Source organism: Mobula hypostoma, chromosome 20 (genome assembly GCF_963921235.1).
Source record: "Mobula hypostoma chromosome 20, sMobHyp1.1, whole genome shotgun sequence".
Taxonomy (NCBI): Eukaryota; Metazoa; Chordata; class Chondrichthyes; order Myliobatiformes; family Myliobatidae; genus Mobula; species Mobula hypostoma.
Window position 1 is genome coordinate 48,740,035 of NC_086116.1, and position 17,294 is coordinate 48,757,328.

General features: G+C 37.6%; 2 protein-coding genes across 3 annotated transcripts in view; one reads left to right on the plus strand and one right to left on the minus strand.

Moving 5' to 3' along the window:
- The window catches only part of lrrc17 (leucine rich repeat containing 17), a 46,311-nt gene extending 40,906 nt beyond the window's left edge, over nt 1–5,405 (plus strand). For both annotated transcript variants that reach the window (XM_063072839.1, XM_063072838.1), the window contains 2 exons: nt 4,097–4,252; nt 4,661–5,405. In XM_063072839.1, the coding sequence (XP_062928909.1) occupies nt 4,097–4,252; nt 4,661–5,013 (509 nt within the window). In that variant the 3' untranslated portion in view covers nt 5,014–5,405. The remainder of the gene's footprint in view (nt 1–4,096; nt 4,253–4,660) is intronic.
- The window catches only part of fbxl13 (F-box and leucine-rich repeat protein 13), a 175,363-nt gene that overhangs the window by 101,979 nt on the left and 56,090 nt on the right, over nt 1–17,294 (minus strand).

Below are 17,294 nucleotides of genomic sequence, written 5' to 3' on the forward strand. Positions count from 1 at the left end.
CCCGTGGGAATTTTTCTTTCTTTGGGAATGTTTTCCTCTTAAAAATCACCATTGGTCGTAGTTTGGTCCCATCAGCCATACACGTTAACACGACAGTAAAATGTTGCTTCTCGTGTCCAGTTGTTTTGAGAAAGACTGTTTTCTCCCCTTTCTGATTGACAGTGCAACACTGACAACACGCTGGAGGAACTCAGCAGGTAAAGCCCGACCTGCTGAGTTCCTCCAGCGTGTTGTCAGTGTTGCTTTGACCCCAGTACCTGCAGAGTATTTTGTATTTATGATTGACAGTGTGGTTGCCAGCAAAATCAAAGAACATTGGTGTCTCGTCCATGTTACCAATCAGTGAGAGTGGGTAAGAATGTGTCCTTTGATGCTTGATTACAAGCGATTGGAAGGCCGTAATCTTATTCTCAAGGTTGCTCAGCAACTTCTGAGCAATCTTTGTTTTTTTTTGTCTCAACACAAGATCACGTCTATTCATAAATCACGTAGCTTTGAAATTTTCGCTGACCTCACGGTGTTTGAACTTGAATCATTTCTCTGGAAACAATGTATCCAGACGATCACTGGTGATTTACCCACTCTAAAAATTTTCTTCCAGTTCTGGCCACTCACATGTCTTCCCATGGTTTGCACATTTCGTCTTTGGCATTTCCCTCAGCATGTCCTCTGCCTTTCTCCACTTTCTCACTTGTTTCTCGTTTACACTAAACTTCTTAGCAGCTGAAGAATTATTCGTTCCTTAAGCAAAATCATCAACCTTCAGCTTGAAGCCAGCATCATATTGCATTCGTTTTAATCTTTTGTACATGGTGGTCGCAAACTCAATACTGAGTACACATACTAATCCCACCACCCCGTGTTATGTTTTAACGAGATTATGATGGGCGCTAAATGGTTTCATGGGGGTTACATTTCAGAGGATTCTTTACCATTGGGAACCTAATCCAAAACTTTCCTCCCTGATTTATTTACTAAGAATTCACTTATAACGCTCTACATTGTGTAGGCCTATTTTCTTAGCAGGTACTGGTTCACAAAATTTCCAGGTTCCGGATCCGGCATAGCTGAGTACTGGCATGTGAGATCTTGTGATCTTTTCTGGTTAAATCAAAAACCTCTACAAAAGGGGTCTGCTTATACAAAGGTAACATGAAAAGTCACTTTTTTAACCTTGAAAATGGTGGGGGGGTCGGCTTATACTCCGGAATTTACAGTATTTCATCTTTTCTCTTCTTTTGGCTTTTTTAGTTGCCTTCTGTTGGTTTTTAAAAGCTTCCCAATCTTCTAACATTCCATTAAATGTTGCTGTATTATATGACCTCCCTTTTTATGCTGTCTTTAATTTCCCTTGTCACCCATGGTTGCCTCAATCACCCTTTAGAATACTTCTTCACTTTTGAGATGTATCTATCCTGCATCTTCCAAGTTGCCCCCAGAAATTCCAGTCATTGCTATTCTGCTGTCATCCTTGCTAGAGTCGTCTACCAATCAACTTTGGCCAGCTCCTCTCTCATACTTCTGTAATTCCTGTTACTCCACTGTAATACGAATATAACTGACTTTATCTCTTTCTCAAACTGCAGGGTGAATTACATCATATTACGATCACTGCCTCCCAAATCTGGTTCATTACACAACACCCAATTCTACCTTGGATGTCCTGCTCTTCACCCTCTTTCCTAACTCCCTACACAGGACCTCTTCCCTTTTTTACCTACGTTGTTGGTGCCAATGTGCACCACGATTTCTGGCTGCTCACCCTGCCTCTTCAGAATATTCTGGAGCCACTCTGAGACATCTTTCACCGTTGCACCTGAGAGGCAACAGACCACCTGGCGTCTCTTCCACAACCACAGAATCTCCTGTCCATCCCCCTACTTATTGAGTGTCCTGTCACTATCACTCTACTTGACTTTACCTTCCCTGCTGAGCCTCAGAGCCAGCAACAGTGACACTGCCTTGGCTCCTGCTACTGTGCCCTGATAGGTCCACCCCCTAGCGGTTTCCAAAAGGGTATACCTGTTGCTGAGAGGAATAGTCACATAGGAACTCTGCACTAACTGCTTACTCCACTTACTTGTCCTGGTGGTCACCCATCTACTATCTGAAGCCTGCACTCAGGGTGTGACCACCTCAATAAAAGTCTCGTCTATAATGTTTTCTCCTCCTGAATATTCTTGAGTATATCCAGCTCAAATTCCAGTTCCTTGATCTTGTTTGTCAGGAGCTGAAATTAGATGCATTTCCTGCAGATGTAGTCATCATGGAGACCATTAGCTACCCTGCAATCCCATTACTTACAAGAGGAGCATCTCACTACCTTAACTACCATCCTGCTTACACTTACTATACCTTTGGCTCTAACTTCCTATGTTTATGTTCTACAATCAACTAAATGATTCCAAATGAATCAGCACCCTTAGCCTCTGCCTGTTCTCGTCTAAGTCTGTTGAGGCAAAGCTTGACCACTCTAACACTAGTCCACTCCTACAACGGCCACTCCTCTTATACCTTGCTTCTTTTTATTGGCCCTTGCTAAGTTACTAATAAACCTAGCGATCTCCCACTCCACAGACAAGTCCCAACAGGCCCCAGTTGCTTTTTAAACCTGGGGTGTAAAGTCCACAAGGAACTGTCTTTGAAGGAATACTTTCCCTTAAGACTACTTATATGCCATCTGACAGCTCCCACAGTGAGATCCCACTTCACACTGACACTTTGCCAGTTCCATGATGTTGGCATCCCAATAATCTTCCAACTTATATCTATCAATCCTAGATACCATCATCACCTCTTTCCTTCCCACCACACAGTCCAGATTTGGAGTCAAACAGACAACATAAAAATAAGCCCTTTTTTCCCAATATACATTAATCCCATTTTCCTCAATGTCTTGCCTTTTTAAGTGTCAAAATGGATTACATCCTTCAAAACTAGATGTTAATTAATCGTCGTCTGGCTGTGCAACATTTCCTTAATACTACACTAAAATGTAAATCAGGATTTGAACACAATTTATTGACTTTATGATAAGGAAGATGCTATTGAGTAGTTTTCACAAGAAAATGCTTGGTAAATTATTTAACTAGGGTAACCTTTTGAGTGTCCCTGCATTATTGTCATATAAAAGTAGATGGACACCAGCCAGCACAACAGCAGCTCTCATCAAGAAGTGATGACCCACACTAAATATTTCATCAGATTTCTGTGTGGTCCATGAACTCATGAACACCTACTCATTATTTGTTTTTATACTGTTTATTTTTGTAGCTTATTATCATTTTTATATCTTCCACTGTACGTCTGCCACAAAACAACAAATTTCACGACATATGTCAGTGATAATAAACCTAATTCTGATTCTGATACCATATTACTAACCACATCACTGGAATCCAGCATAACAACCTCCTGGCAAAGAGAATGAGAGGAAACAGACAACAAAGATATTGAATGGGCCAGAGAGAGAAATGCCCCTAAGGATAAATAAATAAACAAACAAACAAACAAACATATCAGAATATAAGTACTGTAGTATTTGGCAAATACAACGTTCTCATGAAATTCTTAAGTCTTTATTTAAATGAATATTCTGTATGTTGGGAGAAGTAAATCTTAAGATGCCCCACAGCCCAAAATGTATTCTGCTAATCTGGCAGCACCTATACCTGAAGACAGCATGTACAGGATGCTGGAATTATACAACAGAGAAAGGTTGGACTGGAAAAAAAATTAAGTAGAAGACTTCCTACAAAAACAAATGGCAGATTTTTAAGCTTGTAAATACTTATCAGAACACCTACTATTACCCCACTACACATATTTCTCTTGAGTGGCTCCTGGAACTCTTCCATCAATGGGACTACTATTTTTGTTCACTTCTTTTCTTCCCTGATCATTCTTTTTCTACTCTTTTCTGTTCCCTTTTGCCTTCCCCTTTCCTCCCTATCACCTGACTTTTAATTCCTTTTCCTTTTCAATGCACTCCTGCTTTCCTGTCCCAACCTGCTGCACTTTCCTCACTCCATTCCTCTATTTGTGTACATGTATATGTGTTTAACATTAATACTTTATCCTTGACATTTATTTACAGATTTGGAAAATGTTCCCAAAAACATACCTGCTGAAGTACTGGAAATTGATCTTTCAAGAAACAAAATTAAGCGATTGGATGCCAGAAATTTCATGAAATTTAAGGAATTAGAAATATTAAATCTCAGCAACAATGCAATAGGTCACATAAATCCTGGTAAGAGCAGTCCCAGTATATGCAATTGTAAATATGCTGTTTTAGAAAAACTGAATTGTACAGCCTGCAAACTAAAAAATCATCTTGGAGTTTAAAATATATTGTAAATATTGAGATACAATTTTCATTCTTATGAATAGTTTCCATTTATGTAAATCACAAAGACAAGAAAGTATCCAGCCACCACTGATAAATTTGAAAAATATTACTAAAACATGTAAGCTATGTATATAAATAAACTGAAAACACAAGAATCCACTCTTATAAATTTTGTGCCACTTAGTGGCAGTCTTGAAAAAAATGATAGCACATTTCAGTTTGATGAAATGATCAAAATAAACTAAATTTAAAATAAAACATATGAAATTATTTCCAAGGAAAACCTATTATGATATTTTTCAATTTCAGCTGCCTTTGTTGGTCTTCTCCGTCTGAAGGAACTGGATCTATCTGGGAATCTTTTATGTAACTTTGAATATGGAGTCTTGGAGCACCTCTATTTTATCGAGAGATTAGTTCTTACCCAAAACAGATGGAGGTGTGATTATGAGATCCACTACTTGGCCTATTGGCTGCAAGTTCACTACACTGTGGAGTTTGAAGGCCTTGAATGTACAGAGCCCAGTGAATACAAGGGCTGGACTGTGCAGCGTTACATTAAAAAATATTATGAGGGTTGCCCCAAAGAAAAGGCAGCAGCAGATTTTGATCCTTATGATTCTGATAAGTTAGAAGAGGAAGAAACTAGAAGGATACTTTGATATGTTGAAGTTTTAAATATTTCATGCTTGTCATTTAAATATGAGATAGAATAAGTATACAGTGTAACCAAATTTCATACAGGTATTAGATATGTCAAAATCACTTTGTTCTAGTCTGTATAGTTTAGTATAAAAGGATTCATATTACACACATTCCACCTCATTCATGGAATTTCAATAAGCTTTTCCTAAGACAGCATTAGTACTGAGAAAGTTGATACTTATATATCTTATTGTATGGCTGCATTTCTCATGAAACTTTGTAAGGTATCATATTCTTTGTTGTAATTTAGAAAGCTGCATGTTTGTAGCATAATAAAGAATACACCAGCTAAAGATATTAGACTTTCTAGTCAATAAACACCTTTGAATGCCTTATTATTTTGTGTTGTTATGATACTGTACCATGCATTGAAAACTTTTACACGTTGTTTTTATGTATCTATTTTTTAAAAAAACAAACAGAAAATCTCACTTAATTGCTGTATTGTTATTCATGAATTCAGATCTTTTAGCCAGACTTTTTATATATTTGTTTTTCTCTTTGCCCTAGCTTTTGTCTGATTATCTTAATCTTTCTCACACTACAATGGTGGCAGCCATGGCAGTGATCATACTTCTGATATTGGAAAATGTAACCAAAAATCTGTAAAGCTGTAGAATGTTTCCATTGCCAATGGACATGAAACTCCCAGTGGGTTCCGGTTAATTGGGACTCATCGAGACCAGTACATTTTGGCCCAATTAAACAGTTGCCCCAATGAGCTGAAGTTTCATGGAAATAGTTAAAAAGGTATTAAAAAACTACCATTTAACTGAGTAACAAATTATGTATTTAAACATAATAAGAAAAAAATAGAACACTAGCAATACTACAACAACACTTTAAAACTGTGTAGTAATTCCTAAAATTCACTGACAGTGGACTTAACCATTATAAGCAGCTATGAACAAAATGAACAAAATCAGTGCAAACACCTAGTGCAAGTAGCTTTCTTTGAACCTGGTAGTGTTGCATGTTTGTAGCCAAGGGAACGGTTCAGAACGTTACAATGAAAAAGGGCTGTTTCATAGGCCTCGTAGATATCAACTGCACAAAATCTTTGAGGCAAGTCAGGGAGTTTTGTAGACTTCCATGTTTCCGCACTTACAGCATCAGCACTATCCTTCTTGCTGTGTGCTTTCTTGAATTTAATGTGCTGCCAACATTTCCGTTGATACAACCATCTGTTGCTTTAAAATCTTTATGTATGACCAACATTTAGTTAGCTCCTCTGACTTGTTTTTATAATATTGGCGCGCGCACGCGCGCACACACACCACACACGCACACACACACACACACACACCATACACACACACACACATGCACACGCCACACACACACGCACACACACACCACATGCACACACACACGCACACACCACACACACACACACATGCACACGCCACACACACACACACACACACACACACACACACACACACACACACACATGCACACGCCTCTCCCAGTTACAATGGAAAATCATTGATTGAATCCTCCTCGACATCTGGATTTTTACTTTCATGCTTTCGTTTTTGGGATGTTCCCTGTTGTCCTTCACGTAATGATCATTCTTCACACTATTTATCTTGCAGGTGTATCAAGCATGCAACTGTAGATTTTGGCTCTCCACTTACCTCGGCCAGGCAATGATTCCCATTCCTATTCTCACATGTCAGTCGTTGGCCTCCTGTTGTGCCAAGATGAGGCCACCCTCAGAGTGGAGGAGCAACACCTTATATTCCATCTGGGTAGCCTCCAACAAGACGGCATGATTATTGATTTCTCCTTCCAGAGAAAAAAATTCCCCTCCTACCTTCCTCTATTCCCCACTCCAACCATTTACCTCTTCTCACCTTCGTATCACTTCCCCTTGGATCCCATCCTCCTTCGCTTTCTCCTGTAGTTTACTCTCCTCTCCTATCAGATTTCTTCTTCTCCTGCCCATGACCTTTCCCATCCACCTGGCTTCACCTATCACCTTCCACCTCGCCTCTTTCCCCTCCCCCCCACCTTTTTATTTTGGCATCTTCTCCCTTCGTTGTCAGTCTTGATGAAGGGACTCGCTCAAAAACATCAAATGTTTATTCATTTCCATAGGTGCTGCCTGTTCCTCCAGTATTTTGTGTGTGTCACTTGGATTTCCTGCATCTGAATTGTGACAATGAGTAGTGTTAGGCAGATGGTTTTTAATTTGGTCCAGTAGGGTAATTTTTTTTGGTTAGTGTCAAATCTTTTTGTGGCATGTTGGCAAGGATATGAAGTTTTTTTAAGTCAAAATAGAAAACAAAATTATCAAAAATCACTGCTTTTTGAATCAGCATCCATTAGTCCAAACAGATAACATAACACAAGCACACGCAACAGATGGTATTTAAAAACTATTCATTTTGAGCACAGTGCTGTGTCTAATGGCCACACAAATGGATGTGATTGATGCTAGTTGGAAACTGTTCAGCCACAGTCTCCTGTTCCAAATAAATTAAAGGAATCCCAGCTATTTTCTCAAATATTTTTTGTTCTTTTAAGAGTTGTCCCAAGTAAGTGGCTCCCCCAATTAACGGATGGCCCAATTAACTACTACATTGCGTTGAGCATTAGTTTGGAGTAAAATGATGAGAGTAGCAATTACAGAAAAGTGTCAAAGGAACAAAGTAAAATTCAAAAGATGGAATAATAGTTTTGATCTTACATAACTTGTAAAGATCATATTCAAAGAATTTTGAAAGGACATAACTATTAGTAAAAGGGATTCATTGCCACCTTCTAAAAGAGCAAATGTGGATGGGCGTAAATGTTGACCTTGCCAGCAATAGACTCGTCTTATAAATAGCTGTTAAAAAAAAAATCAATAGAAGCTTTCCAGAGTTAAAAGCTGTGAGATTAAAGTGTATTGTATCTTGGTGTCCTTAACTGAATGTAAGATCCTGCATTTTGACAAAGGATAACAATCTGGTAAAGTCTGATAAAACATTTCAATGTCTCTGTATCTTTTTCCAGCTTCTCTAACGAAAAGCTTCTGACCCACTCTGAACCAAAAACCTGCTGTTATTCTTTCACTGAACAGTCATAGGTGTTGAGCACAAAGCACTAGTAACCAGCACAGGTTCAACATCTTGTACACTTCCATTGTAAGTCCTGATAACATTTTTTCTCTGCATTAGTCTTGATGTTGAGTTTCTCCTAGTTCACTGGTCCAGAACTTTGGCTTCCTTCCCACAGACGTGATTCCAACTCATCTCCATTTTTTAATCTATGCTAGTTTATCTTCCTTGCATAACACATTCACTACAAACTCTCCAGCAACACCAAATCAATGCCAGACACTTTGCAGATACTTATTCAGCACAACTATAAACCTGTTTTACTGTCTTCAATACCCTCCACTTCACACATATATATAAGATTTTCATTATATTGACAATTTTTAAAACTTGGTAAACATTTTGTTGAAGAAGGAGCATTAAAATGTTATACCTTGCTGGAAAATATGGTCATGGGATAACTTTAACCAAGCTAGGATTGATTGCATTAAATACCTGCTTGACACCACTCCCAATTCAACTTTAAACTAACCAAAATCTGTTCATTTTGCTCAAGCATCAAATAAAGGTATTTCAGTTTCCCCACATTTTAGCATTTTAACATCCCACTGAATAATAATATGACAGATTTACTTTGGGCATTCATTCTAGGTCATATAATAAAATCGTATCTGTTATTCATTTTTAACCATTGAATGCAAATGACAAGTGCATTTAGCACTAAAGTAAATGAAAAGATAGCCCTCCTAATCTATATTTTTAAATGCAGTTTTTTATCATTATTTTCCTCCCACCAACTTCAATCAGTCTTTCATCTCTATTTAAAATTTTGGAGGTTATTTTCCACTGTTGCTTTATGGCAAAAGCAATGGAGACAGATAATAAAATTGGAAGGAACTCAAGAAATAAGGGGGAGGGAGGGAACATTGACTCAGACCCCATGAGAGGCCTGCGTCGGGCATTTTCATGCCTTACAAGGCACAGATTGGAGTCTGTGTGTGGCACCACTCCTCGCATGGAAATAAGAACCAAGATTTTTCAGTCAACATGTAGGAACAGAACTTGGCCATGCCATTAAAGAAAACTTTTCATAAACATTCAGCAGAATCTATGGCATTAATTACTCCACTGCAACATGACATTCAGCCTAGTGACAGCTATAGGTGATTTATGGTATTGATAAAGTGCCTTTATTCACAAAGTCTGTGCCAATAACGATCCATATATTTGCCCATATAATTTCCAGTAGTCAAAAAGTGACAACAGCATAATAACAGCTAAAGCTAACAGACCAGTAATTTATTTGATTTCTGATGTAGGTTCTTCAATGTGAAACATTCACTTGTTTCTCTACCCACAGATGTTGAGTATTTCCAGCATTTCCTGTACTTTTTTAATTTTAGATTTCCAGTGTTTGCAATTGGTTTACCAAGACTGCTAAAGATTTTGTAAATTCTTATTAGAAATAGTAGTCAACAGCGACACATATTTTTGACATTGCAGAACTAATAAATAGATGCCAGAAGTGATTGAAGTAGCATTTGAATCTTTAAGCAAGCTTAAGAATTTTAATTTACATAAATAAACCCAAAGATTTCTTATGGGTATATTGAAGATCTTAAGAAAGCTTGTCACAGTACAATTGTATATTTTCCTTTCTGGTGAATATGTACATATAAGCTAGAAGTTTATAGGTCTGGAAGGCAAGAACAATTGTTGGTTGCTCTTCAATGTAACTAACTTTCTTCAGAGCTATTTTTGCTCCTCAATAATAAATGCAAATATGTATTAAAATTAAGATATTAGAAATCCGAAATAAAGACAGAAAATTCTAGAAACTCAGCAAATCAGTATATGTGGAAAGAGAAACAAAAGTTAAGATTTCAAGTCAAATATCCTTTATCAGAACTTAAGTCACAAACATGAAACTGGTTCCTGAATCATAACGTGGACTCTGTCCATCCAAGACAGAGTGGATGTGATTTTCATCATACAAAAACCCCAAGATGATTATAGGGTGCATCTTCAAGCACATACATGGCATTTTCCAATGTCACTAAAACCTTTATTCTGTCAAATGGGAGGGACAGTAGAGTTCATTTAGGTCTGCCTCTAAAAATTCACCTTTATTTTACATTCACTTCATCATGGATGCAAGCCATGATCCTAACTAAAAAACACACAACAGAGGCTACTTCTGTTCAGATCGGAGTCAAGAAAGGCTCCTGCAGCACAACAAATGGGCTTGTGCATATAGATTTGGATGAAGAGCTCCAAGCCTTCATCAAATTGTCTATTGAGGCAGAGTCTGCAATGGGCCTTACACTCAACATCTGCAAATAGTCTGCCCACGTGCTCTCTCAGTGTACAACAACACTCTCCAAAAATGTTGGTCCAGTACAAGACCATTAATAATGCCAGACAATGAGAACCATTTCCCATTTTCTTAAGAAATTTATCAAATATGAGATTCATCAAAGTCTTCAGCTTTGAGAAAAATTGTGTTTGAAGATCCATAACTCAAGCCCTTGATGTCCTGAGCAACAAAGACCTAAACCCTCCTATATGTCCTTCTGACATTTCAACTACTTACTACAGCAACTAGGCACCTCTCAATATTGGAAAGATACCAGCCATGTTTTATTCCACAACTCCTTACAAAAATGTAAAACTCTCATTGCTTGTTGGCATTCTTGGTGAATGACTGTTAAAGAGGTATTCAGAATGGTATTCCACCGAACTCATTCATGCTGATTGTGTTGCCCAGCAAGCTAATGCATCTGCTCATAATTGGCCCATAGCCTTCTCAACCCCTCTTTCCATGTACATATCTAGATGACTTTTCAACGTTGCCAATGTGCCCGCCTCAACCATTATTTTCTGGTGGCTCGTTCCAAATAAGCACCTCACTTATGTGAAGGAGCTACCCCTGATGTCCCTTTGAAACCTATCACCTCTGATCTTAAATATATGTCTTCTTATTTTTAGCATCTCCTCCTTGGATAAACAACTAAACGCTTTCACCTGTCTATGTTCTTCATGATATACATCTATCATCTTATAGACATCTATCAGGTCCAGGGAATAAAGTCGTAGTCTACACAACCTCTCCATACCACTCAAGCCCCAAGTCCAGTATAATCTGGACTGATAATCTTTTCTTTCTTTCTTTCTTTCTTTCTTTTTAAATCTTTTTATTGAATAAGTATACAAAAAGGTAAGCCATATAGGCACTAATACACTGTTAGAATAATAAAATTACAGGAGATATTAATACAGAAAAAAAAGTGATACAAACAATGTAATTTAAACATAACATACTAAGGTAACATAATAGTACACTAATTTATATATATATCTATCAATAGAGAAAAGGAAAAAAAAACCCCAAAAAACCCCACCATGCAACTAACTAAAAGCAAAGCAAAGCAATGGGCTAACTTGGAACCAAGTAGAGTTAAAGAACTTAAAATCACGTCCTCAAACCCAACCTCCATTAAAAACAGTAAAAAAAAAACAAGGGTATATAAATATGGAGCAAAAAAGAGAAGGAAAAAAATTACATTAAATGAAAATATTGAATAAAAGATCTCCAGGTCTGTCAAATTTAAGTGAGGAATCATAAAGATTACTTCTAATTTTCTCCAAATTCAAGCATAATATCGTCTGAGAAAACCAAAAAAAGGTGGTTGGAGCATTAAGCTCTTTCCAATGTTGTAAGATACATCTTTTCGCCATTAAAGTAAGAAATGCAATCATTCTACGGGCTGAAGGAGAAAGATTACTGGAAATTTTAGGTAGTCCAAAGATAGTAGTAATAGGATGAGGAGAGATATCTATATTCAATACCTTGGAGATAATATTAAAAATGTCTCTCCAAAAAGTTTCCAGAGTAGGACAAGACCAAAACATATGAGTTAAAGAGGCTATCTGCCCCGGACATCTATCACAAAAAGGATTAATATGAGAACAAAAGTGAGCTAATTTATCTTTGGACATATGTGCTCTATGAACAACTTTAAATTGAATTAGGGAATGTTTAGCACAGATAGAGGAAGTATTGACTAATTGTAAAATCTGCCCCCAATCATGATAATCTTTTCTGCAGTCTTTCTAGTTTAATAACATATTTCCTTTTCAAATCTTTTTATTATTATTATCCAAAATTAAGAGTACATCGAAGTAGGCAACACTTACAATGTCTCAAGAGAAAAAAAAATTGTTTTAAAGATTGAAAAAAATTTTGGTGACCAAAAAAAGAGGGAAAAAACCCTACTAAAGCGAAGAAAAGTGAGAAAAAAAAACCATTAGGTGTTCAACCCCAGAGCCATGCGTCATACAAAAAGCTTCTAAAGATAAACATCAACCGCCAACAAAAAAAAAGTACCAAAAATTTACAATTAGATCGTGGAGGAAATCTATCAATTAACTCAAATGATAGTAACGAGCAAATGAACCCCATCTTTTCTCAAAATCAAACATAGGTTCAAAGGTGCGACTTCTAATTTCCTCCAAACTAAGACATAGCATCACTTGAGAGAAACATTGTGACAAAATAGGAGCCGACGTATCCTTCCACTTCAACAAAATGGCCCTCCTAGCTATCAATGTAACAAATGCAATAACATGTTGGTCAGACAAAGAGATACCGCAGATATTTTGAGGAATTATTAGATAGGTCACAAAACTGCAGAGAATGGAGGGATGTGGACCGTGAGCTGGCATAAGGTGCATTAGTTTAATTAAGCTTGGCATATGGGTCAGAGGGCCTGTTGCTGTGCTATACAGTTCAATGTTCTATGTTCTTTCATGTCATCCTGGTCTATTGCATCAAACTCAGCCTCATGCACAACTAGACAATATCATTTCAGGGAGTTTTCAGGTTCGTAAACCTACTGGACTGATGTACACAGTCCAACCATAATTTTTTTGTTACATACATTACATCATCACAAGAGGCAAACAATGAACTACAAAGATTTTGCTTCCTGAATACTTTTGGATGTATCTTCTGGATTTTGGGCTGCTGATCATGAAAATCACCATGAAATTTCTCTATTATGCACCATTTTTTGAAATAGCTTATATTTGTTATTTCAATTCATAATTCAAGTCAATTAAGATGTTGCCCACAATATGAGCTAAGAAGTTTTCTATTTTGTCCAAACATGCCTGGACATGCTTAGGCAAGGCAGATGCTGCATGGCAGGAAAGGTTTTAAAAAGGCTATAAATTTCTGAGAAGGATTTTGATATTTGAGACAGATGTTTCCCAGAATAACTGATGCCAAGATTCAGCAAGGCAGCTTTGTTGATCCACAAATCAAACAGGTCATCAATGACAGTCAATTCCAAGAACTTCTGGTAGGATTGGAGAAAACCACATGGAAAGCATTCAAGGATGTTGAAAATTTTCTTGGCAACTGCAGAGCACCAAACTACATGCAGCTAGTTGACAACATGCTTCAAGCATACAAAACCATGAAGTGCAACATGTCACTAAAAAATTTATTTTCTCCATTCCCACTTAGACTTCTTCTCTGTAAACCCTGGCGTTGTCAGTGATGATCATGGTGAAAGGTTTCACCAGGACATTGCAGTCATGGAGAAACAGTATCAGGGCAACTGGAATTAACCATAGAAACCACAGAAACTACAGCACAGAAACAGGCCTTTTGGCCCTTCTTGGCTGTGCCGAACCATTTTCTGCCTAGTCCCACTGACCTGCACACGGACCATATCCCTCCATACACCTCCCATCCATGTATCTGTCCAATTTATTCTTAAATGTTAAAAAAGAACCCGCATTTACCACCTCGTTTGGCAGCTCATTCCATACTCCCACCATTCTCTGTGTGAAGAAGCCCCCCCTAATGTTCCCTTTAAACTTTTCCCCCCTCACCCTTAACCCATGTCCTCTGGTTTTTTTCTCCCCTTGCCTCAGTGGAAAAAGCCTGCTTGCATTCACTCTATCTATACCCATCATAATTTTATAAATCTCTATCAAATCTCCCCTCATTCTTCTATGCTCCAGGGAATAAAGTCCTAACCTATTCAACCTTTCTCTGTAACTGAGTTTCTCAAGTCCCGGCAACATCCTTGTAAACCTTCTCTGCACTCTTTCAACCTTATTTATATCCTTCCTGTAATTTGGTGACCAAAACTGAACACAATACTCCAGATTCGGCCTCACCAATGCCTTATACAACCTCATCATAACATTCCAGCATTCATAAATGCTGGCTGATTATTGTTGGACACTTAAGTGAGAAGCCACAGACACTGCATACAAATGAATATCATCAACAAAATATTTTAGCTTAGTTGAACTATTGCAAAGTGTCAGCACAGTTATGCAATTTAACACACTATATTCAATAAAATTTAACTTCCTGTTTCTCCAAATTTCTAAGTGATACAAGTAGTCTGAAATTATATTTCTGTTCAGCTTCAAGCAGTCTATCATAAACAAAAAAAACTGAAGAAGCACTTTTGAAAAAAGTGTTGTCCGAAGTTAACTAAATACCCTAAAACATTGTCAATGATGAACAAGGCTCTATTGTTCAGATTATTCCCTGAACCATATTGTGCAATGAAAGGACAGAGGAATGATGCATTATGACAAGAGTTAGAAAATGGAATTTTTATAGATTTTTTGTAAATCGATGGTTAATGTTTGTGCTGTATCTTTCTATGATTTTGTGTGTCTATCGTCCAGGTTTTCTGATAGATCATTAGCTCACTAGAAGATTGCCTTTGAGTATCCCTTTGTAATTGTCGGTTCTCTGCATTGTAGGTGAAGATATATTTAAGATTGCTATCACCTACAGCAATGTTTCCAAGGAAAAGAGCAATATGGTTTTCTACTGCTTTAAAGCTAGAAACAGTTTTCTGATCCTTGAGACGAACGTTTATGAAAATATTTCCTTCCAAGAGAGTCCATATTTAGGACAGTAGCCACTTTTTGATCATTTCTTTCAGTTCCTTGGGAAAAATTACTGCCGCCACCACTCTCTGGTATCATTCTGTACCATCTGCCTCCCCCACAAGATTAATATTATGCAGGTCTACACGTCTCCTAAAACATTCAAACTAGCCATGACTGCCTTGGAACTTTTCACAACGTTCAAAAGATACATGACCACCTCACAGTTTTCAAATCTTATCATCATCAAAATCAGTGATTATGATGGTTCAACCAGGTGTTTCATTATTTTTCCATTCTCACAAAAATACCATGTCTGTCCTTTGTAGAATGCTATGCACTTCCAAGGGTAGCATTTTGGGCACTAACTTTTATCTTGCCCATCTTGTTGAAGATTGTTCACCCTATCAATGCTACATTACCTAATGAATAGATGAGGTCCACTGAACACTCACTTTTATTCTGTAATAGAATCAGAGCCACACTGCACTGAAACATGCTTGATGGCCCTGAGTCCATGCTTACCATCAAGCACCCATTTACACTAATCCGACACTAATTCCATGTTATTCCTCCTACATTCCCCTCAACTCTTTCCAGAAATATACCACTCACTCAATCTAGGAACAATTCGCAATGACAAATTAACCTAAAAACTGGCACATTTTTGAGATGTGCGAAGAAATTGGATCAACCAGAGGGAACACCCATGATCACAAGGAGATCATACAAAATCCACATAGTAAGCAGCAGAGGTGAGGATTGAACTTGGGTCACTGCAGCTCCACTGCAACACCCTCTAATTATATCTTGTATAGTATTAATGCTTATAGCTCTGTGATGACAGTTTGCAGCAAGCTTGACGGACGTGTAGAACAAATTGTGATGAAGCCCACTTATAAATAGAGATAAAATAGCATGGAAGAATTATGAAATGTATTATGGATGAACAATAGCATACTTTTCGTTCTAGCAAAAAAACCTTCATAAATCAAGGGTTCATTTATTATGTGCCATGTCATATGACATGGGTGATCATGGTCTTTCCATGACTATGATTGTTCTTGGCAAACTTTTCTACAGAAGTGGTTTGCCATTGCCTTCTTCATGGCAGTGTCTTTACAAAATGGGTGACCTCAGCAATTATCAATATTCTTCAGAGATTGCCTCCCTGGTCTCAGTGGTTGTATAACCAGGACTTGTGATATGCCCAGCTGCTCATACAACCATCACCACCTACTTCCATGACTTCACATGACCCTACGGGGAGCTAATCAAATGTTACACCTTGCCCAAGGGTAACATACAGGCTAGCAGTGGGAAGGAGAGAAGGAGCGCCTTACACTCCTTTGGTAGAAACATATCTCCACCCCGTCACCCAAACTCAAGGTACATAACCACTATAGCAAAACTTTGTAAATCAAATACTACTTAATTAATGAATGTCAGTAAACAAAAATTTAACAGTGCCACCACTGTAGATACGCTGCCTCACTGTGCCAAAGACCAGAACTCGATCCTCACCATAGATACAACCTCTGTGGGGCAGATTTGAAATCTCTGTAGGCTTTCTCCCACATCCCAAAGACATGTGGACTGTATATTGCCCCTAGTGTGAATGAGCTGATGAGACAAAACATGGGATTAATGTGGGATTAATGATCAGCATAAACTCAGCTCTGTATTTCATGTTACTCTAAATTGGATGTTTGGACTCTCCACCAGAGGGTCTTTGACTATTGTATAGTAAAGGAAATGCAATAAATTAAATAAATAACTATTGCATAATCCTTAAATTGTTTGTCTCGTATCAAGGTAGATTGGAATCCTGTTTACTCCTGCTATTAATATTTAAATAAGGGTGGATCATTGTACATAGCAAATGAGGTATCATCTGAAACAGGCAGGAGATTTCAAAACTTGAATGTATCAGTGGAGTTTACAAGTCTACCAACCCTAATTTGGCCACCATTAAAGGCCATCATTAAAAAGTCTGAACCCAGGAGGAGAACACATGTCTCTGTTTCTCTTTCTGCATTAATATTATAAAGGTTATTAACTGACAATGAGATAAAACTAACGTGAATTGGAAGCTGCAAACATCCTGCACATGAGTAATCACATGCTGGAACTTGAGTAATCAGCAAAGCTGTTATTACAATCAAATCGAAACAATTGAAAAAAGGACAATATTATGTTACCACACTTAAATAGATCTAGAAGATCATGATTCTTATTTAAATAGTGTTTCGAGACTATTAGTATTG